This window comes from Podarcis melisellensis, assembly GCF_964234715.1.
Source record: "Podarcis melisellensis genome assembly, chromosome: 7".
NCBI classification, from domain to species: Eukaryota; Metazoa; Chordata; class Lepidosauria; order Squamata; family Lacertidae; genus Podarcis; species Podarcis melisellensis.
In genome coordinates, this window is record NC_138539.1 from 25,847,347 (window position 1) to 25,870,863 (window position 23,517).

The following is a 23,517-nucleotide window of genomic DNA, read 5'->3' on the forward strand; positions in this document are numbered from 1 at the left end:
ATTGAGACGGCAAGGATGCCTTGCTCTCCATGTTTATGCTTGGAGGGCAAGGGGGATGCTTGGTCCATTCCCAAAACTGGTCAAAGCCAAAATTGGCTCTGCCCATCCACTGCACTTTGTAGTTGGCTGCATGGCAAAGCCCGGTGAAGTGAATGGTAAAAGTTATTCAGGCAACCTAGGCATAAAATTAGATATGGTTTCCAAGACAGGACAATCAGGTGGTCACTTCACCATCTAGCTAGTTGTAGCGCACATTGGTCTAAAGCCAGAGTGAATTGTTGGTTATGTATATTAGTTCATTGTCCATAAAACCCACAAGATAAATTAGATCCTAAACCCAGGGGAAAGGGAAGATGAACGAACCCCCTTCTAACATTTTATCAACATCTATATCATCTATATACTTGAGCTCTTCTGCTTTTCACCCATTGCATTTTGCACCGCTGTACTTCCAAAATATCTACAGTAAGGTTGTACTCAAATTTACTCTGAGGAAATGCCAAGCACATAGGATAGCTCATCTACACCATTCCCTCTGCTTTCCCAAAGCTGCACCTATTTCATTTTGGCTGATCTCTAGAAACAGCAGGTCTCTGTGATGTAAATCACGTCTTAGTTGTCCCACCTTTCATTTTCAGTGTAGACATGAGGGTATATTTCAGACTTTCTGAGATCTTGAAGTGAAACAATTATTTCCCCCTTGTTTTCTTCTTAAAGTCTTATAAATCTGTGTTCAAAGCCCCATGTGAATAAATGTCTGCAGTTTGTTCGCAAGTAAAAGTTTTTAGCAGCTGCATGTCTTAGTTGAAATTGGCTCCAAACAGTATTACAGGTTCAGATATATTTTTAAGCCAAGTTTCACCCTGGAGTGAATTTTTACGAGCATATAAACTCAGTCAATTCATAATGGAAATTCTGACAGGTCCTTTACTATTGCATAGCACATGGTAATATCATAATGACTGGCGGGGAGCTCTAGTCATGTAAACTCTTTCCCCCTTATTCCATGATGACCATACTTTCCTCTGAGAAAAGAACAATTTTTCCCATGCTTTAGACTTTAAAATCTCCACTGCTCCTCTGGTATATAATACAGATCACCAGAGAAATGCATCTTGAGACTTCTCGGTAAGGAAAACATTTCTCCTAATCTTAGATTTTTATTTTTTTTTAAGGACTGGGAGTCACTTAAAAACAACAACAATAACAACTTGCACCTCCAATTACCAGAGAGAAAACATAAGCCCTGTTTATGTGTTACTCACATGTAGAACATGTGTTTGTATAGCGAGGGGTGAGACCATGGTTTTATTCCTGCTCCCTGCTGGATTAGCTCAATGGCCTATCTAGTCCAGCATTCTGTTCTCACAGTGGCCAACCAGATGCCTGTGGCGAACCCTCAAGCGAGATCCAAGCACAAGAGCACTCTCCCCTCCTGTGGTTTCCAGCAACTGGTATTCAGAAGTGTATGCCATTGTGGCTAGTAGCCGTTGCTAAGCCTTTGAAGTTGTCCAGCCCTCTTTTAAAGCCATCCAAGTTGGTGACCATCACTGCCTCCTGCGGGAGTTCCATAGTTCACCCATGCATTGTCTCATCTCCTCCCCATTCCCTGCCGAAGCAACCACATGTTGGGCACAGTTGTAGGACAAGAAAGCTCTTGTACAGGAAGAGTAGGAGCGCAGTGCAACCGGGAGACCAAAGCACCATCCAGGCATTTCCCTGAACGCACACGGGGATTGGGGTGTGGTGTACATCTTTTGTAGATTCATCCGCATTCTGCCCCAAGTCATGTACAACTGGAGGGGCAAGGCAAGGAGCGTCAACTCAGTTGCCTCAGTTGGGCAAAGGGGATAAGTTCCTTCTTTGCCCTCTCACCGAAAATGGTGGTGGGGCTTCATTTGCCCTCAGTGACATCATCCTATAGCCGTGTCTAATTAGCTATATGGCTACATGGCTTTATAATGTTTACCACATACTCCCTGATGGTCACACCACAGATAGCTGCTCCCCCCTCCAGCAAAGAAAGCTGGGAACTGTAGTTTTCCCTTCATAGAGCTATAATTCTCAACACCCTTACAGTTCCCAGGATTCTAGATTCAGGTAGGTAGCCGTGTTGGTCTGATGCAGTAGAAATATATAAATAAAATTTAAAAAATTGGCAATTGCGCCTTAGAGACCATCTAAGTTTGTTCTTGGTATGTACTTTCGTGTGCATGCACACTTCTGAAGAAGCGTGCATGCACACGGAAGTTCATACCAAGAACAAACTTAGTTGGCCTCTTAAGTTCCCAGGATTCTTTGGGGTAGTCATGTGCTTTAAATCTAAGGTGTGGATCTGCCCATAAGAGTGAAAAAGCCCTTTCCAGGTTGGTTTGTTGGTCTGTTTTGGCACTCAGGCCACAGCAGAGTAGGAAAACTAAAAAGGCAGTAAAAATGTGCGTAAGTATGGAAGGTAAGTTTTCCACCACCCTTCCCAAAACAGTAACTTTAGCAGCAGAAACAATCTCTCAGGCATTGGCCTAGCAGTAGTCCTGAATGCATTTGCTTAAGATCAGAGCCCTTAATGACTACAAGGCTGCAAAGTATAGCTTTCAGCTAATCTAACACTGATCTGCCAGCCAGCCGCCATAATGCAGTCTTGTGACATGAGGCATGAAAAGGGATACTGTGAAAACAATTTCAACATGGCCAAAACCTGTTATTACTAGGCAGGAAGTGCTTTTTATTTTTTCTAGAACTGAATTTGGGTGTAGGCCTAATAACCTTCCAATTTACAGGCGGAGTGGTTACGAACTCTTGAAAATTGTCTCGGAAAAAGTAAGAGTTTTATCTTATGCCTAATTAACCCCACAACCCATGCAAATACTATGCACAATTGTTCTCAATTTCGTCAAACTTTTCTCATCATGGGCTTTCCCTTTTTAATTTTCTACATTGGATGTGGCATGATGTGGCGTAGCATCAGTCTTTTAGGCTGACCATTCGTAAATAATAAATTATACTGTCATATGTATTCCCTATTAGAGCAAACATTTCAAAGTTTGTCACTCTACAAGCAGCTCTAACATACAGTGGTCTTTTTGTGCTTTGTAAAGGAAAATTTGGATATGCTGCAGACATTAAAATAATTGTCCCTCATTTACCATGGAGTGTTTTCAGTAACTGTTTTTTTCTCCCCCCCCCCCCGTCAATAGGAAAACAAGATTACAAGAAAACCAGGCCAATGTTAAAAGCAACAAGATTAAAAGCAGAGGCCAAGAAAACTGCGCCAGGCATGAAGGTATATCTAACTGATAGCTTACACCAACATCCTAGAGATGTTGAGTTTCTTTTCCCCATAGATGTCCTGTGTGAATATTGATCTTTGAAAGATATTGTTTATGACACTTCAAAACCCTAAGTGGAATGCCAGGATCTAAAATATTCATGACTGATTTCTTTTGCGTTAACCTACAGCCAAGCTGGAATAACTGAAACTCGGAGGCTGCAATCTGACACGGCTCTGCTTAGGAATCAGTCCCATTTTGTTATTTATGAATTAAGCTTCAGTTTACCTATTTTTAAGATCTCTTGCCCCTACGCCACCATAAAGTCCAAGGGCGAGTTGCAACGATGAAATATGCAATTGTAAAACCATTCCAATTATAAAGCCATTCCAAAGGCAACAGATGGGTATAAATTCAACAAAAGAGGTGGGTCCCACAAAACAAAATACCTTCACTGTCAAAGGCCAGGGCAAAGAGGTCTCTCTTCAGCATGCAGTGAAATCTGTGCAGTGAAGATGCTACTTAGGGTCTGCTATGAAAATCCCCTTCTTCGGTGATGCCATCCTCTCCTTGTCTATGCAGGGTGCATAGAATAAAGCTGCAAAGTAATTTTGATAGGCAGCATTTTATTTATTTTTAAAGCTTCTTATCAACTACTGTGTGTCATGGAATATTTTTTTAAAACAACTCCCATAGGCAGACAGTGAATGTTTTACAGCATAGAATAATAGACTTGGAGAACTGGAAGGGACCATGAGGATCATCTAGTCCTCGCCCCTGCAATGCAGGAATCTTTTGCACAATGTGGGGCTCAAACCCACGACTCTGAGGTGAAGACTCTCATGCTCTACCAAATGAGCTATCCCAGTTTGGCTCATATCTATTCAACAGTAAGTCCCAGCAGGCCATAATCCCAAAGAACGTGCGTAGGATTGTAGCCCTCATTATTATTGCACATCAGTGCTTTCTTTGGTTAAAAACCCCACAATGTACTGGTACCCATGCTTTGATAAAAGTGGGGGTCAGCACAAAATGGCTTCTGCAAGGCAGCAAAATATGTGGTGCCAGAACTCCTCTAACTAGTGAGTACCAGAAGCTCCATCTTCTGAACCACATTGAGGGACCCTGATGCAGCGTTCTGACCTCGCGTGTGTGATGTTGCACAATGTACTGACGCCACATGAGCTACATTGCGTGATGTCCTAATGTCCCTCTTTGTCCAGTTTTTACAATGGGAGGGACTATCCCCCTCAAAAAAACCATAGAGGGGGTCAATAGTGCCTTAGCCCCCTGGAGCCAGCATGTATGGCAAGTACTGTTACCTACACACACACAGAGAGAGAGAGAGAGAGAGAGAGAGAACCCTGACTGTTGACCATGATGGAATTTTTTGTCTAGATGTTACTGTAAACGGTTACAGTTTTGTCATAAATACATACAGTGGTACCTCGGGTTAAGTACTTAATTTGTTCTGGAGGTCCGTTCTTAACCTGAAACTGTTCTTAACCTGAAGCACCACTTTAGCTAATGGGGCCTCCTGCTGCTGCGCTGCCAGAGCACAATTTCTGTTCTCATCCTGAAGCATTTCTGGTCGCATCCTGAATATTACCCGAGGTAATATTTCTGGGTTAGCGGAGTCTGTAACCTGAAATGTGTGTAACCTGAAGCGTATGCAACACGAGGTACCACTGTATAACTGATATCCAGCCTACAGTTTTCATCTTTCTGTCCAGCATGGAAAACGATTGCCTTCTCTTATGACCCAGCAAGGAAGCTGGTGGACTCAGTTATTTTGGAACTTCTGTTTTTAAAGCTTAAAGAAAGGAAGGAGAACAAGTGAAGGTAATAAATAATAATCTGAAGGATATTTATAATATTTTCACACCCACACATGACCCTGTCGTAGAGTTTGGCTAAACATATGTAGTTTGTTTAAATTGCTTCCAATACTTTCCTCTCAATTTATTTTTGGTTCAAAATAAATTAACATAAAATCAGCTTAGCAACCCATGCTGAGGGAAGGATGCAGATCAGGAAAAATAGATGCAAAAATGAGCTATTCCTAATGAGAAGAATGTCAGTAATGTTCAAAGAAGTACATTTCCTTGTTTCTGGCAGATGAGAAATCAATTCCCCCCCTCCCCAAGTTATAGCTTACAGCAAATGGCAAGGTATTACTACCATGCTGTAACAGCTGTTGAGCCGCCAGATGATGTATTTGGTTGTCTTCCAAAATTTGCTATTATAATCACGAAACAGTGGTTTCTTTTCGCTCTCTGATAGCTGATCTCGATCAAGCATTGCCACGCAATGTGGTCTGCTTTCACAACATCGTCTCCTAAGTTAGTGCAGTGTGCCAGGTTTTAATGGGGAAAAAATAGATTGCCGTTTTTGTTGTTTGTTTAAAAGGCAGATTATTAACCTATCAAGTTATGCAATTTTCTCTGTCCCTTTCTGATTTAATTTTACCTTTCTGATTTAATTTTACATCGTAGAAGGGGCCACAAGGGTAATCTAGTTCAACCCCCTGCAATGCAGAAATCTTTTGTCGAATATGGGGCTTGAATCCACAACCATGAGATTAAGAGTCTCATGATCCACCAACTGAGCTATCCGGACAAGTGGCCTCACAGCATAGGGTTGAGGATAGCCTCAAACAATGCATATATTGGAGTCTTGAATTCATTTGTTCATTCTTTAGATTTGTATAGCGCTTTTCCACACACAAAAATCATGCTCAAAGTGGTTTACAAAACAACAACAACACAGGAACACATTTCAAATGCTACAAAAACAATTTCATAATAACACAGCCAAGTAACATAGTAACAGTTTCATACTAACATAGCTAAACAATAGCATAGTAACAATTTCATAATTACAAAGCAGAACAATAGCAAATATAACGTAAAAAACATATAACGAATTCCCAGCAGAGCTGCTGGGAAAGAACTATTTTTCAGCTTCAGTTGCCATCTGTAAAATAGGTGTGCCTTTTCCTGGCTGGATGATGGTAGTTAAAGAAGATAAAGATTGTGCAGTATGTGGCATGTGAAAAGTACTATGCAAATTGATAATGAGAGTAAAAGGAAATCTTGCAGAAGCAGAATTATACTTCAGTGTTGTGTTTTCAGTGTTGAAGCATAGGGTTGAGTCACATATGCACACTCCTCACACGATTTCTGGACACTTGATTGTACAACTTGGTTGGCAACTGAATGAGAAGCAAGCTTCTTGAAGTATTGATGTAAAGTCAAACCATTGTTTAGTGTTGCATGAGCAAGCCATTTCCTTATGTCTCTCTGCCCTCATGTCCTCAGGTTCAGTTATCTTCTGCCAACCTAGCAGTTCGAAAGCATACCAGTGCAGGTAGAGAAATAGGTACCACTGTGGTGGTAAGGTAAATGGCGTTTCTGTGAACTCTGGCTTAAGTCACGGTGTCTCGTTGCACCAGAAGTGGTTCAGTCATGCTGGCCACAAGACCTGGAAAACTATCTGCAGATGAATGCCGGCTCCCTGGGCCTGAAAAGCAAGCTGAGTGCTGCACCCCATAGTCACCTTTGAGTAGACTTAACTGCCCACGGGTGCTTTACCTTTACCTTTACTTTTACCTTTACCTATAAGTTACCTTGACATCAAAACCTGGAAAATAATGGTTTATACTTGCCCTCTAAACCAGAATTGCAAAGCATGGCTTGGTTATGTTTTAGCTCTTTGGAGTATAAGGAAGTAAAAACAGCTTATTAGTTTGGATATTGTAGCAAAGTGTGGTTTGTGTTAAAGAGGAAATAATCGGATATGAGTAACTGAAAAGAGGAGGAAGTAGAAGGAGGGCGGATGTAAGCCTGTAGCATGTTCTTGGTTATTGAAACTTCGCTTTGGGAGACTGGGAATGTTGCATTTGAACCAACTTGCTGTGATATGAAAGTCTAGCCAATGGGTTAATCCAAACAGTCTCTAAATTCAGCAGTCCCTTGTACCTTAATTTCAACTCCCACAATGCACATTAGCTCATACAACCTGTGCAAGGACCTGGGTATCCTTGCACCTAAATACAGTGGTATCTCGGGTTGAGAACTTAATTTGTTCTGGAGGTCCGTTCTTAACCTGAAACTGTTCTTAACCTGAGGTAACACTTTAGCCATGGCACAATTTCTGTTCTCATCCTGAAGCAAAGTTCTTAACCCGAGGTACTATTTCTGGGTTAGCAGAGTCTGTAACCTGAAGCGTATGTAACCTGAAGCGTATGTAATCCGAGGTATCACTGTAATAATAATAATAATAATAATAATAATAATAATAATAATAATAATAAAATTTATAGCCAGCCCATCTGAACGGCTTACACCACATAAAAAATTGTAAAACGTCAGACATTAAAAATCTCCCGATACAGGGTTGCCTCCAGATGTCTTCAAAAAGTCAGATAGTTGTTTATTTCCTTGACATCTGATGGGAGGGCGTTCCACAAGGCAGGCACCACTACCGAGAAGGCCCTCTGCCTGGTTCCCTGTAACCTCACTTCTCGCAGTGAGGGAACCGCCAGAAGGTCCTCGGAGCTGGACCTCCGTGTCTGGCCTGAAAAATGGTGTGAAATCGAATGCCTGCGACCTAAATGCCAGTTTCAGAGTTTTGCATTCTCTGCCAGCATGCCAGTACAATATTTCCATGGGCTATATTTATAAGCAAGCTGTGGTAACATATACACAATTTGCATTCATTTTCCTATCTGTACTGAAGGAAATAGCCATACTGAAGATTCATCACATTTGAGGCAGCAGTAAGTTGGAGCAGTAGGAACGGGACATATTAAGAATAAGGTAGAATATTTAGGTGCTTAATACGAAGTTTTTTAGATTTGGGGGGCACAGAAGATCAATTCAGCTTAGAACGACATTTTGATTTCATGGAGTTTCATAAACACTAATTTAATTAAACATTATTCTTAAAATAATAATAATCTTGATTATTGCTTATTTTTCTATTATTTACCCAGGTAGACAGGTTGAGTTTTCACCAGGGATGCATTTTGCACAAACTTAGTCTTTAAAAAAAATGTATGGTTCCCCCCTTACTTCAAAACGGGCCCTAAACTTTTCTAAACCAACCCCAGTAGGGTACTTTTAATTTCAAAACTGGCATGCTAATTAGTCTATCCTGTCACATTTTGATTGCCTATCATTTTTATGCTGGATTGAAAGTAACAAACTTTCATTTAGTCATTGCCATTTAATACTTTTTTAATTTCCCCAATGAGTGATTTTTATCTTTTGTTGATAATGTCAACACAGTAACTTGTGGGCAATAAATATCCAGTGTTTTTGACTCCGTGTTGTTGAAGCAGGATGACTGTGGTAGACTGCAGAATTTATGTGCTTTCCTATGTCTATTAAAACCTCTCCATGCGTAAATAGTTTTCCTGTTAAAAGAAAGGCATTAGGCCAATGGCTTGTCAAGTCTAGATGTCTGTGGGAAGCCCACAAGCAGAAACTGAGTGCAGCAGCATCCTCCTCCTCACTTCTGATTTCAAGCAAACTGGTATTCAGAGGCTTACTGCCTCCAGCAGCGAAGGTACAACACAGCCATCTCTTCTAACTCCCATTTCCCTCAGCTCCTTGGTTTTCCTTCCGAAAAAGTTTAAGCAAAGGGATCTGTCCTATCTGCAAAGACAGATGCAAAGGAATCATCCAGCCAGTCTGCAAACTCCTTATCTTATGCTGAAAACCAGAATAGATTTTCTGCTGCTCAACAAAAAATTAAGAGTCACAATCCTTACTGTGAATGTCTTCAGTTCTATCATAAAGGTAAAGGGACCCCTGACCATTAGGTCTGTTCGTGGCCAACTCTGGGGTTGCAGTGCTCATCTCGCTTTATTGGCTGAGGGAGCCGGCGTATAGCTTCTGGGTCATGTGGCCAGCATGACTAAGCCGCTTCTGGCGAACCAGAGCGGCACACGGAAACGCCATTTACCTTCCTGCCGGAGCGGTACCTATTTATCTACTTGCACTTTGATGTGCTTTCGAACTGCTAGGTTGGCAGGAGCAGGGACCGAGCAACGGGAGCTCACCCCGTTGCGGGGATTCAAACTGCTGACCTGATCGGCAAGCCCTAGGCTCTGTGGTTTAACCCACAGCGCCACCCACGTCTCTTACAGTTCTATCATACTTTCCCCTTAAAAACAAGCAGTGCTTGTTACATAGGGTAGCATCTAATGGTGATTGTCAGTTGCTAGAAGGGAATTTGTCAGCAGAAAAATGAGGGAAGCCATCTATGGCAAGAACTTCCTTCCTCCTGCAATGACCTGCATGCCCTGCCTCACTAAGTGTGTTCTGGATTATCCTCTAACCTTCTGGGGTGTAGCAAATTCCCCCTTTTTTTGACAAAGTAAAGAGAAGGGGACTCCTTCCTTCCTTCTCTATTGCCCCTAATTATCAGATTGCAGGAAAGAAGAAGCTGAGGAGGAGAGCAAGCAATGATAGAAGAAATCAGAAGACTACAAACGACCCAGAGAGTGGAAAACCACCTGAGGTCCTCCTGCCCAGGACCCCCTTAAGCATTATTGCTGGGCCCAGATAGGTCTAGGAGCACAACTGTAGTAGATACAAGAAAATGAATGAATTCTGCTTTATATGACCATTGCATTTTGACATAGAGAAGATGTGTGCCTGCAGTCCCCCATCTCTTGCTTTCTTTTTTATTCCCATCGCTTTCTGAAAACAAATTTTACAAAGATCTTTTCTTTGAAATTCCGTTAGATAAAACCAAAAGAAGATCCCAAAGTTTAGACCAACCTGACGATCCTTATAATTATGGGTTGGGAACAAAAGCACACCAACAGTTTTTAAATGGCGTTGTTGTTGTTTCAAACCTGTGAGTCACATTATTTGTGTGGAAAAGGAAATTTGTGCTACCTGCAGAATGACAATCCACTGAGAAATCTTCGCCCCAAGAAGCGATAATATTTGAAAAGTGTATGCGGTGGCATATACTGAATTATGGATATGAAATACTGATAAAATATAAAACGGATTCATGTAAATGCAAATGAAGTGTGTTCCAGAGGAGTTTGCGACGGGGGAGAGAATTGACAGAGGAACGTTAACTCTTTCTCGGGATGACATTGTTTTGCTTTCTCTCTGACGTGAGTACTTTCAGAAGTGCTTGCAGAGAGAGAACTTGCATGCTACATGAAATTATTAAATCCAGCTCGAAGTTATAAAGTAGGCTCGAGTTACACAATGTGCAAACACATGTGTGTGAGAGAGGCCTTAATTATGTATGCCGTTCAAATGAGGAAGATCGTCTCCCAAAGGCCCCATTTATGCATGTCAACCCTAGAGCCAGGCCTCGTTGTGTCAGGTCACAGCCTTTCAGCATTAGATGAAACTGCCTGGGTGAAATGGCTCTTAGCTTTAAATAGTCTTTTCAGAAGGTGCAAGAGCCTTGGTCTTTGTCCACCTGCCCCACGTTCTTCCTGCAGTAAGTTTGAGACACGGGCTATAATTTAAGTTCCAAGTGCCTGGGGGGGGGGGTGTTTCCTTAACATTTTTTTTTAATCGGTATGGTAGGTTGTTTCCAGCTCCCAGAAAAGATAGGGAACTTTCAAAGTTCACATATATTGCCTAGGAAGAGGGTGCTGTTAAAAATGTGTGATGCTACTGGTGGGCACTTGGATACCTTTAAAGTACTCTGTGAATTCTGTCCCTCTTCAGAGTCCTGGGCAAACCTCTTGCTAAGTCTGTTATACAGTAATCTTTCTTCTTTAGCCGCATGGTCACCAGATTCAGTTCTGATAACCAGACTAGAAGCGACATTAAATGCACTTTTAAAAAATGTGCAGTTTAAAAAAAGGGGGGGATTTGAAGAAGATTAGGACCACAGTGGGTGAAGAGAGAGAAATGAAGCCTTTGCTTCTGCTGTGATTCCAGTGAAAAGCCCCAGCCCCACCCCAGTGATTGGTCCTATTGGCCTTAATAGAAGTTGTTGGCCAAAGCAGTAGCTTGAGGGGTGGAGATTGTCATCAGATTTGTGCCAGGGGGAAAGGAATTGAATTCCTCACCTACAAAAATCCCGTGCTGTTCTTCATCCCCACAGCTATTTACATTAATAAAGATGTGTGTGTTAAACGTAAGAAATGCATTAATATCACATCTGCTTTAGCCCTTACTGTTAATGCATGTTAACCACCAAATCATAGAATTGTAGAGATGGAAGGGACCCCATGCATGACAGATGGCCATCCAACTTCTGCTGAACAACCTCCAAGGAAGGCGAGTGCAGAGAGACTTGTTCCACTCTTGCTGTCAGAAAGTTATTCCTGACGTTTAGTCGGAATCTCCTTTCTTGTAGCTTGATGCCTCCAGAGCGGGAGAAAACAAGTTTGCTCCATCTTCCATGTGAAAGCCCTTTAGAAATTTGAAGATCATGAGGAAGGTTAGGTTTGCTCATGTGGTAAAACAAACCAACAAACCAAAAGTGGCCTTCAGTTTAGATTATATCATTATTTGGTCAGGGTGTTTGTTCACGGTTATTGTTTTTTTAAAGTGTATTTTGACATTGGTTAAGTAAACTGTGTAGCTCATTGCTTTGGGGCCTTGCATGAGGAGGGTCATCAGACTGTGCTTGAGTAAATTACAGGGTAAGTTTCCTACCATGATAATTTACAATGTGTTGAGTAAATTGCATACAGTGTTAATGTATTTATGAATGAAAAATGTCATTTGTTCTTAATTAAACTGAAATGATGACTTGTCTAACTTTTTTTCTTTCAACCCCGATCTTATCATTGCTACAGGAAGTCAGCCTCATCCTTGGAGCTATATTGGTATTTCTGGTAGCATGTTATGCTTTCTTTTATCTTAACCTGTCCGAAGAGGTTGACCTTGAACTGGATCAAGATGAAAACTAGCAGATGTCTTTTTTGCAAGCTTTTTTTTCTAGAAAAGATGATGATGAAGAACAAGCCGTCTCTTCACAGAGGTGGCCATAACTTGAACAAGTTCCTGCACTTTGGAAACTTTTGAAATATTGTAGCAAGGCTTACGGGTTTTAATGATGAAGCCCACTGACCAAACCTCTGTTATTCAGCCTGGCTTATTCAATGATATAGAGCCTTTTCATAGTTTGTTTCATAATTTGAGCTGGAAAATATTTGATTCCGGAATACAATTTCCTACATTTATGAGCATTACCATGTTGGAGGGCAGACTCTGATTTCCCTGGACTCATCTTGGAATTAATTTGTTATTTTCAAAGGATGACAAACCAAAACCAAACAGGATGGAACTGGATGAAGTTACATTGTCTATGCAGTCTGTGGGCATGCTTCCATTATTAAGAATGTTAAGTTGCATTAAAGGCAGTAGGAAAGGTTCAAGCATATGTTTAATTCTTAGACTAATACCAGTGAGAATTTAAATGTGCTTAACCATAGCTGGATCATACCCAGTAATTAGTGAGAGCAAGTATTAGTATGCCAAGGTTTACTTTGACTTTGCGAGCAAAAAGTGTAGACAAGCTGGAGAAGAGGGATTCGACCACACCAGCACAGTCTTCTCCATATCAATGCATCAAGTGTACGCTCTTGCACCATTGGCCACAATGCTGCAAAAACACACATAGGTTGCATTGATTTTAGTGAGAGAGTAAAACGTGCTTAAATCCCATTCAGAATAAGGAGATTGTAAAATGCTGAATGTTGGCTGGAAGATGGTCATTGTTATTAACTGCAAAACAGCCCAATGCCAAGATCCAGAGCTCAAAAGAGTCCAGAGGATGCTAACCAGGACAGCACAATTTATGGACAATTCACGAATAGGTAAGGCCTATTGAGTTCAATTGGACTTGTTCCTAGATAGGTGTGTATAGGATTGCAGCCTAGGTTGGTTGCAACCTCTGCAAGTGTCGATATCAAACAAGCAGTCTTAATTCATAGGGATTTTAAAAAAACTAATTTGCAAAGATCACCTTGAGTTAACCACCTCGCGTTTCCATTTGCAATGAAAGCAGATTTTAACCGAGAAAATAATTAAAGGTAATTTATGGTATTGGCGTACAAGTTGATATACTTGGATTTATTTCCTAACAGCAAATTAAACTGTGCTCAAGTATAGCCATCAGTGAGAGAACCAAGAACCAGACGAGAGAAGTGTAATCAAATATTTTAAGATTGGAGCTAATGGAAACAGACGGGTCACTACACTGCTCTTCCCTCTCCCAATGGGACCTACGTCTACCATCAAAGCATTCTCTGCTGTGGCTTTCAATGGATGTTTGTATAGAATATGGAGAGCCTCGACTCAGTAAAAGCTACTTGGAGTCAACTCTGATCAAACTCTACGATCCAAAGCTTCCAAATTATCAAGAGTTGCCCGAAGAAACACTTCCCAAATAAGCATGCTTTAATAATTTGTAATTGTAGCACATCTATACATAGAATCACACGGCAAACCTCTCTGTTTAGAAGAACCCTTCTATTCCTTTTTTTAAAAAAATATTTTTTGGTGCAAGTTTATTTTCAGTGTCACCCTGGCTCCTTTGTGCATATATATCAGCAGTCATCTTTTTCATTCATTGCCAACTGTTCAAGGCACATGTGTTCTGTCAGAAATGGCACCTGGATGACAGAAGCTCAAGCATTCACATATGCCTCTGAAGCAGAGTTCCTTGCCTCTTGGGCTATCTTAACGAATGTAAATAGAAAGTTCAGTCGATGTTGATTTTAATTAGCGCATTGCTTCATTAATATAAAGTTGAAATTCTGTTTTAATTATACCATTGCTGCTCCTGCAATATCAACATGGAAGATACATGGTTGCTGGTTGTTTTTTTTTAAAATCTCTTTGGCAATTAGGCAGTCATTTTTCATAAGTTCAAATAACGGTTAACAAACCTTTTCCATACAAATTCCCAGTAAATTTGAAACATCCTGGCTCCTTAATACTTTCTTGTATGATACAATTCTAAATATATTGTATAAGGGTTTTTTTCCCCTAACCTCAGCTCCAAGGAAAAAATAGATAATACAAAAAATGCATCTGAGTATATGATAAGGTCTGCAATTTTTTTTTTAAATTGTGATGAATTTGTGCAGATTTGATGGTTGGGAAATTTATGATGCTGTTCACATGGTTCGTTCATTTTAATGGGGCATCAGAGAAGCCCTAGTGCTGATGAGGATATGGAAGCTTAATAGAGAATTGTTTGGTATGTTTATTGAAGCCTTGAAATTCATTTTAACATCCTGACCATAAAGCTACTCTGCTCAGTCTGTGGACCAAATCATAGGTGTTTCTTTCGTTGTTGTTTGTCATAAAGATTTTGAAAGTCAGCTATCATAATGCATCCAAGTTGAAAGACACAACATGAAAACATTCCAAAAACAGGAAACATAATGCAGATCAATCCAAACTGAAAAATTGGTCACTTTACATGTAAAGTTTTACTTCTTTTGGCAGGATAATTCAGGTTTTTGATGACTAAAGAAATGATAATATGGTACTTGACTGAAATTGCAAAAAAGAGAGAGAGAGGTAGTGTTGGAATTGCTTCCTGGCATTTTTTTGTAGTGAATTCTGCTTGTAATTGTGGGAATGAAATTGGCAAATGAATAAACTGGCTATGATTATTTGTGTACTTTCCCCTCTCAACGGAACAATAAACAAACCGGGGTCTGGTTCATGCAACTTAGAGAACTGGCACCATCATTGCACTTTGGCACCCAGCATGCATGATTTCTCCCGTCTGTGGAGGAAAAATTATGAGATCAACTGTTTGCACAGTGCACTAGTGATGCTCACTGTATGGTGGAAGCAGTCTTGAGTTGGCACCCCTTTCTCTATGGCCCTTCCTTTTCCTCTTCAATGCACCATTGCCCACTCACTTTTCGGCACACCAGCCTGACAGTGAGCCCATCATCCATCTCCTCCCTTTTGTCATTGCTTGCATGCCAGAGAGGGCAGGTGAACAGGCAGGACTAGCAAGGAGGAAGAGAGCAGAACCAAGCAGTTTCAGAGCATAATAGTTCTCCAAGGGGTGTAAAAGGTAAAGGTACCCCTGCCCGTACGGGCCAGTCTTGACAGACTCTGGGGTTGTGCGCCCATCTCACTTAAGAGGCCGGGGGCCAGCGCTGTCCGGAGACACTTCCGGGTCACGTGGCCAGCGTGACATCGCTGCTCTGGCGAGCCAGAGCTGCACACGGAAACGCCGTTTACCTTCCCGCTGGTAAGCGGTCCCTATTTATCTACTTGCACCGGAGGTGCTTTCGAACTGCTAGGTTGGCAGGCGCTGGGACCGAGCAGCGGGAGCGCACCCCGCCGCAGGGATTCGAACAGCCGACCTTTCAATCGGCAAGTCCTAGGCGCTGAGGCTTTAACCCACAGCGCCACCTGCGTCCCGCCTCCAAGGGGTGTGGGCCATGACAAATGCCTAGCAATTCCCAACCCTGGCACCAGCTTTCTTTGGAATGGGAGTGGAGGAGTGTTTGCTTGTTCCTTTATCCAGTGCTTTTCTTCTTAAAAAATGTTTAGGAGTACTCTCATTTTGACTCAAGAAAATCACCATCTTACAGTTCAAATCAGGAAAAATAAATACAGCAAATGGACAAAAGTACAAAGATTCACAAAATGTTTAGGGGTCTGCGTCCCCCCCAGAAAAAAAAGCACTTCCTTTACCACATACCACTGGTCTGATAAGTTGTGTGAACTGTACTTAAATCAGAAAAAAAGAATATTTTGAATGCATATCCTTTTATGTGACCGTTTAACTTAACCTCAGTGTGCCATGTTTTATATAATAACATATAGATTTAAAATGTTACCAAGAAGGGGAAAAGGAACTTTATATGGCATGTCAATGCCCTTAACCAGTACCATTCTCTGCTAATGTTTACTGAATCCCAAATTTGTGAAGAGACAGCCAAAATGTTAGGTTCCAGTGTCTCTCAAACAGATGCCTCAGCATTATTTTGTAGCTTTTTTGGATGAATAAACATGCACAACTGTGAAATGTTACATTGTAGGAGCCTTTTTATTTTTAAAAAATGGGCCAATCTGTTTACTGTCCTCAGTTGAGACAACAGTATCAGTTATTGCCAGTTTGGGCGGCACTGCAATTACCAGTACCAGACAAGTACCTGGGAGCTGCAATAGCCTGTAAATAAGGTTACCAGGTTTTTTTTAATGAATCCGGGGACACTTTTCAACTTCAGTCAGAATGGATGGATTTTGTCAGGGAACTGATTTGTAAATCCAGGGACTGTCCCTGGGAAACGGGGACATCTGGTAACCTTACCGTAAAACTTGTAACTTTCAGGACTATTGTATAATTGTATTCAGTTTGTTTTGCATGTTAAATCAAAGACAAACATATAATTATTAAAACACTGTCCTATTTCCCCCCTCTCTGTGTTTACCTCAGGCACCCTGAATAATTTTTAACTTGGTGAAATTGTGGAGGTGAATTCATGTATCAACATTCCACTTTACTCCCCCAAAATAGGGATTGCTAAGGCTTCAATCCGAAGGGCACATATTAGGAAGAAAGTTGAACTGAACTTGGTGGAACATATCTCTAGTAAACATGCATGGAGGGTCAAAGTGTTTAGACGTTATACCAGCCAACAGCCGGTTATGGTTGGATCTACAGATATCTGGAAAAGAACTTAGGAAGGGAAACTTGCCTTTTGGTTTTAGGCAGAAGCCTTGTAAATAAGTCCAGAAGTTTCTTGACCAAAAAATAATAGATAAAGCATTTCACCTATTTGAACTTGACTCTATTAAGTCATTTGTAACATACAGTACCTGTAATGTTAAAAGGGAGGGGACATAGGACACAGCCTTCCACTGAGTCAGCTCATTGGTCCATATAGTCAGTATTGCCCATATTGATTGGCAGAAGTTCTCCAGGGTTTTAGTCAGAAGTCTCTCAACCCTACTCTCAACTGAATCTGGGTCATTCTGCATGTAGTACAGATGTTCTACCACAGATCTTTGGCCCTTCCCCCAGAAAAGAGCCACCCCTGCTAATTTTCAAATGGTCCCTAGCATCTCACCTGAGGGTAATGAATGATCCACTGAGTGATTGTTTACACATCTCTGAATATTAGCATTTGGGATGTTTATTTCCTGGACAATTTGAAGTGGTGTCTCTCTCACTGAATGGAGGATAAACCTTTTAATGTAATTGTAAGTGTTATTCCTAAAACCTTAATGGGTCAAGAGCTTGTGACTTCATCTCAGCATTCCTGGGGGGCAGCGGCGGTCAGAAATCACATGTGTTAACAAATACTGGCAAGGCCTGCCAAACTCTGCCCCCAATTGGTACAACAATACTCCCCAAAGAGAGTGCATTCTCCTAGTACTTCGAGAAACCCTTTTCCGGGACCACTGTTGCAACCAAGTATTTCTTTGGAAACGTTTAATGAGCTCTTAATAGACATTATGGAGCCCAGTAAGGAAATGGATTTATTCATTTATGGATTCAAGCAATGAAACAGTGGTTAATAGACATGTTAGAGCTGAAGTTCTCAAGCCATTTATCCTGGAGTACCCTTTATCCCAGAGTACATTTATCCTGGAGTACCCTGTACTATACAGTGTGACAGCTGCACATTGAGTTTCCATGTTTACAAAATTGATTTCTTCATGAATTCTGAAGCCAAACACTCAGTTTACCACGGCATCTTTTTGCAGCGCAATAGGGGTCCTGTTGGAAGTTGCACTTAAATTAGTGTGCCTTGCTTATCTGGAGAAAGCTCTCGATGACAAATAGATTGTCAGATTGAGGTACACCTCTATAGATCAGCTTTCTGAAGGCATTAGCTCCTGAAATGACACCGGGCAGAGGCAAAAAAAAAACATCCAATTATAAGGAAATCTCCTCTCAGGATAGGTTGCCAACATTTTGGGTTCATTATTAGATTTAATAATGCTACGAAAGAGCCCTGGAACTCTCGACTTTTATTTATTGCAACTCGGTGGCATTTGAGGAAGAGGCGATGCAGCACAAAGGTAAAGAATTGCCAGAGAAGAGCAGCTTGAGAATGGCTAAGATTAATGAACAGATAAAGACACATATGATTGCCTGCCTTTCCAGAACAAGCAGCTACCAGCTCATTAAGCCGGTGAGAACTCTTGAGACAGTTGTTACAAACAGCCTTGCTTTCAGCAGGAAATAGTGGCATCTCAGTTCACATTTATAAAGGCTTCTGGCATGACAGCAAGGGAAAAGCCTTAAAGGATGGCACATTTCTGCCAGAATGTGTGTGCTTGAAGGTGAGCCTAAGGAATGGTTGTTTCAAGGGGGGAAATGCCTTTTCTAGCAAACTTGTTCCAATAATCATCATAACAACATAATTTTGTATATATAGTAACCAATTACAAACAGATTCCACAGTAAATTATGCGTATCAGATAAACACACAATCCTTCCCAACAATTTATTACATTACATTTTTTTTAAAAGTATGTATTTTGTTATTACCTTCCTGTACTGTAGTTAAAACCACTTAACCCCCTTGATTAACCTTTAACTCATTTACACCCTTTAGAATGAACAAGGAGTAGTGCAGCTGATGTGTTTTCTTGAGGCAATGTTGGTGTCAGCTTTTAGACTACAGAACTTTTTGCAAGCAGAGCAGAAATGTGCATAACTCTCAGGCATGCGAGTAGTGAGGTGGGTGACCTGAAGGATTTGGAGGAAGAGTGTGATACAGATGTGAGAGATTCAAAAATAGATGCATGCACATAAAATTGGTCACAGTGTGGCCATAGCTAAGATAGGATGAGAACTCTGGATTCCTTAGGTCTGGTCATCTTTCCACTGTACTAATGTGGGTCTTTTTCAGTAAAAGGCGAAAGATTTATACGATCTGAAGAGAGACCAGAGTGGGTCTTTTTCTATGGGAATGATATGCATCACATGCATGTATATACTTGGAACACTAAGGGCCAAACAAGATGACATGTGCCAGTAACATGGAAAACGCCACATGATCAGGTTTTACTGCCTTGCAACTCCTCTGTAGCAAAGTGAAAATTGACCTTGCAATTGGCTTACGCTGAAGCTGGCAGGGTGAATGGAACTGGTTGCAGCTGCTGACAAAGAGACAATCAGTCAAATGAAACAGGAGCAGGAGACACGGAGACCGAGTATAATAGCCTACAAGCACCTGCATCTCTGCAGGAATATCCAGGTTGCCTGCATCTAAGGAATTTGGATTCTGCTCTGTTACTGCATCAAGGAGCATGAACACTGGGGTTCGTTGAAGCTGTGTATGTTCCATGGATATGTAGAAGCACAGGATTTGTTACACAGCACAGTATCCACCAACTGGAGAAACTCGGTGACTTAAAACTGGGCTGTACCTGGAGAAACTCAAGAAGTCACTAGGGCAACTGAGCAGGTAGGTTGGAGTGGCATGTGGAGCTACTTTCTTCCCCTGTCTAGCCAAAGAACAAATTATGCAAACAATAAAAAATATGCAAGTTTGCATTCATGTTGGTTGCAAAATTATATCACCCTTGGCAAATAATACGGAATTTATTCTTTAGTAGGTAGCTCTGAAGGTCAAACTCTTCAAACAGAACTTTGGGGTTATATCAAGCTAAGTCATTCTCCGAGTGGATCTATTAAAATCAAAGGTCTTCCCCATCTGTACCACACATTTAAAGCAATATCACGCCACTTTAAACAATCAGTGCTTCCCCAAAGAATCATGGGAGCTGCATTTTGTTATGGGTGCTGAGAGTTCTTCATAGACCTCTTTTCCTGCCACAGTACTACAATTTATAAAGCTTTCTGAGAAGGAGGATTGATTTTTAATTTTAATTTTAATTATTTTTTTATTGCTGATGGTAGCTCTGTGATGATTAAGTTAAGCCCACTGGGTCTACTCAGAGCAGGACATAGAGGCAGATCTATATTATCTAGAATGGCCTGTGCTTTTGTTGCTTGGTATAAATAACCCATTTTCCAGACTCATTCGAACTGCTGAAAAACTAAATGTTACCGCCACATGCACACATTTCCGTGCATGGATGGCTGGTGGGCACCTAAAGGAAAACTCCAAAGGTGAGGATTACACACATTTTCACTTAAATTGTTCTGTAACGTAAATGTAAACTCTACATTGGCAAACACGTTCATCTGATTTCTCTCCTTCCTGCTCCTCCTTGTTAGCACTCATACATGTTAGAAATAGTGAGAGAGCTGCTGAATGCTGAAAGGCACTCAAGATGTAAATTAGAAACCACTGGAATTAGAAAACAAAAAAGTGTTTTGTTCCTGGGGTGGGCAGCCAATTCTGAGTTCACCCATACCCACGTCATCTGACATATATATATATATATATATAGAGAGAGAGAGAGAGAGAGAGAGAGAGAGAGAGAGAGAGATCACTTATTTGCTTACACCATTTTGAGACCCAAGTTCTCTGGCCGATTTACAAAAATCAATACAAATGCCCAAAAAACACCCCTCGGAACCAAGCATAAAACACTACCAAAAACAAAAGAGATGAGCATAAAATGAAAATATATAGGGTTGTATTCAACTAACTTGCAAACCCATTGAAATTAATGACCATGACTAACTTTCCAAGGTATCTGCTCTGAGTAAAAGTTACTTGAGTCCAACTCGTGCGTGTGTGCATGCGCGTATACCACATAGTAAGGCTGGATAAATGCAAATAAAGAAGAGAGGGAGACTAATCCCCAATTTTTCCCAGTAGTGATGTATGGAAGTGAGAGCTGGACCATCAAGAAGGCTGATCCCCGAAGAATTGATGCTTATGAATTATGGTGCTGGAGGAGACTCTTGAGAGTCCCATGGACTGCAAGTAGATCAAACATATCCATTCTTAAGGAAATCAGCCCTGAGTGCTCACTGGAAGGACAGATTGTGAAGCTGAGACTCCAATACTTTGGCCACCTCATGAGAAGACAAGACTCCCTGGAAAACACCCTGATGTTGGGAAAGATGGAGGGCACAAGGAGAAGGGGACGACAGAGGATGAGATGGTTGAACGGTGTTCTCGAAGCTACAAACATGAGTCTGACCAAACTGCGGGAGGCAGTGGAAGACAGGAGTGCCTGGCGTGCTCTGGCCCATGGGGTCACAAAGAGTCAGACACGACTAAACGACTAAACAACAACAAAAATCCCCAAATCTGTGCTGCTAGATAGGGTTAGGATCCAGTGGCCAACCCCATCTGCTGGAGGTAGAGGGAATTCCATCATCATGGAGGCATTCACTGAAGCCAGGCAGTTGAGAAGCTATCACCAGCAATGTCCCCATTGTCAAATGCCAGTGTAGGTTCCCAAAGTTGGCAATTGCAGGATGGAGGCAGACCACAGGCAGTTATGGATCTGCTGAATCCTAAGATATTCCATTCCCTGAATGGAGTTCAGTTTGGGCCCCTCAGCTATATCAGTCCAGAGTTACCACAACAGCAATTTCCCTGCTGCTGACATGAGCAGTAGGTCCTGGGATACTGTGGGTCTGAGCCATAGCTCCCTAGCTGTGGTTTGGATTTCGCTGTCCATAAATCAACCAGAGCACCCAGATTAACTGGCACCTGGAGATCTGATTCTTTTTTCTGGACTCTATACTTGGTCTGCATTAGGACCCTAGCTTCTGGGCTTTAGCAGTCTATGGGTGTCAGTCCTTGCCTTGTCAGTGAATAATGCTCTCCCAGATGTATCTCCTCCACTTTGAATTACTTACTGGAAGTGGAGGTTTGGAGGTGGTGGGGTCCATTACCCACTGTGAAGTCCATCTGAGCAGGATATGTTTGTTGCATGCCAGGGCTTGAAGGCATCATCGTTGCCTAATATGGGCCAAGGTCAGATCTGATTTTCTTTTTTTTAAATAATAATTTTAGTGATATATCATAAACATGCACAAACTAACTTAACCATACAATAACAGAACTATACACAAATAGTATTCAGTATATATATAAAAAACAAATTACAGAGATGCAGTTATATACTGTATAACCAAGGTTTTAAGATGAGTGTATATAGCCCAACTAGGGACGCAGGTGGCGCTGTGGGTTAAAGCCTCAGCGCCTAGGACTTGCCGATCGAAAGGTCGGCAGTTCGAATCCCTGCGGCGGGGTGCGCTCCCGCTGCTCGGTCCCAGCGCCTGCCAACCTAGCAGTTCGAAAGCACCTCCGGGTGCAAGTAGATAAATAGGGACCGCTTACCAGCGGGAAGGTAAACGGCGTTTCCGTGTGCGGCTCTGGCTCGCCAGAGCAGCGATGTCACGCTGGCTACGTGACCCGGAAGTGTCTCCGGACAGCGCTGGCCCCTGGCCTCTTAAGTGAGATGGGCGCACAACCCCAGAGTCTGTCAAGACTGGCCCGTACGGGCAGGGGTACCTTTACCTTTACCTATATAGCCCAAATGCAATGAGGGCTTTGGGAGGAGTACTTGTATGACTCTCCCTGTTTATATAATCAAAAAATGGAGACCAGCCTGAGTCAAAACTATGCAGTTTGGCTTCACTCCAGATTCCACGTCTGTGTCTGACCAGACCAGACCTGATTTTCAATAAATCTAGGAAGAGGTGGATATCTAAAATACAGGGTCTGATTGCGCATGTTTTAGTTTGATGCCATCTGCACGAAAGACAGTTTCATAAGAAGATGCAAACCCTGCCAAAATCAGTACCTTAAAAAGAATTAATAAAACCGCCAGTGAGAAACAAAATGTAATAATCATTGCTCAACACTGCTACATCTCACTCTACGTTGGAAAATCTTCTCTCCCCAACCCCCATCCCAACCACCTTCTGTTATTTTAAAATACAAGGGCATCTGTAACTAGGTAGTGACAGAAGCAGCTTAATCCCAGAATTACAAAGTTCCTACGTCTCATTTCTCAGATGCCTCAAATGAAAATGTGCTACAGGCAACTCCCAGTTTATGTGGGGGTTAGGTTCCAAGGCACAGCATGTTTAAGTGAAAGCGTGTATATTTGGAACACTGTTGAAAAAGCCTGCAAACACCTCATTTCGCCTCTGCGCCAGCCCGTTCATCTCCTTTTTGTGGCATTTTTATGTCACTTCCGGGCTCAGTGCAATGCCTGCGTGTGCAGTTGCCCCCATATCAGGCACGCTTAAAACGGTTGCTGCCTGTACATAAATGCAAATTATCATATTGGCAGCTAGGAACTGGGGCAAATAAGACAGACCTGCAATGCCACTGCAGCTATAGGAATGAATTAATAAAGGTGTATCAGATGCTTGC

General features: G+C 41.7%; 1 protein-coding gene and 1 long non-coding RNA gene across 6 annotated transcripts in view; one reads left to right on the top strand and one right to left on the bottom strand.

Annotated features, from left to right (window-relative positions):
- TRIQK (triple QxxK/R motif containing) overlaps positions 1-14,892 on the top strand; it is a 45,042-nt gene extending 30,150 nt beyond the window's left edge. For all 5 annotated transcript variants that reach the window (XM_081919638.1, XM_081919640.1, XM_081919639.1 and 2 more), the window contains 2 exons: positions 3,195-3,280; positions 12,061-14,892. In XM_081919638.1, coding sequence (XP_081775764.1) covers positions 3,195-3,280; positions 12,061-12,174 — 200 coding nt within the window. In that variant the 3' untranslated portion in view covers positions 12,175-14,892. The remainder of the gene's footprint in view (positions 1-3,194; positions 3,281-12,060) is intronic.
- LOC309374583 lies at positions 14,740-22,116 on the bottom strand. Its single transcript, XR_014170633.1, has 3 exons — positions 21,990-22,116; positions 15,664-18,085; positions 14,740-15,290 (listed from the first exon to the last, which is right to left on the bottom strand). It is a non-coding gene; the product is annotated as an uncharacterized lncRNA (long non-coding RNA).
- Between the last annotated feature and the right edge of the window lie 1,401 nt (positions 22,117-23,517).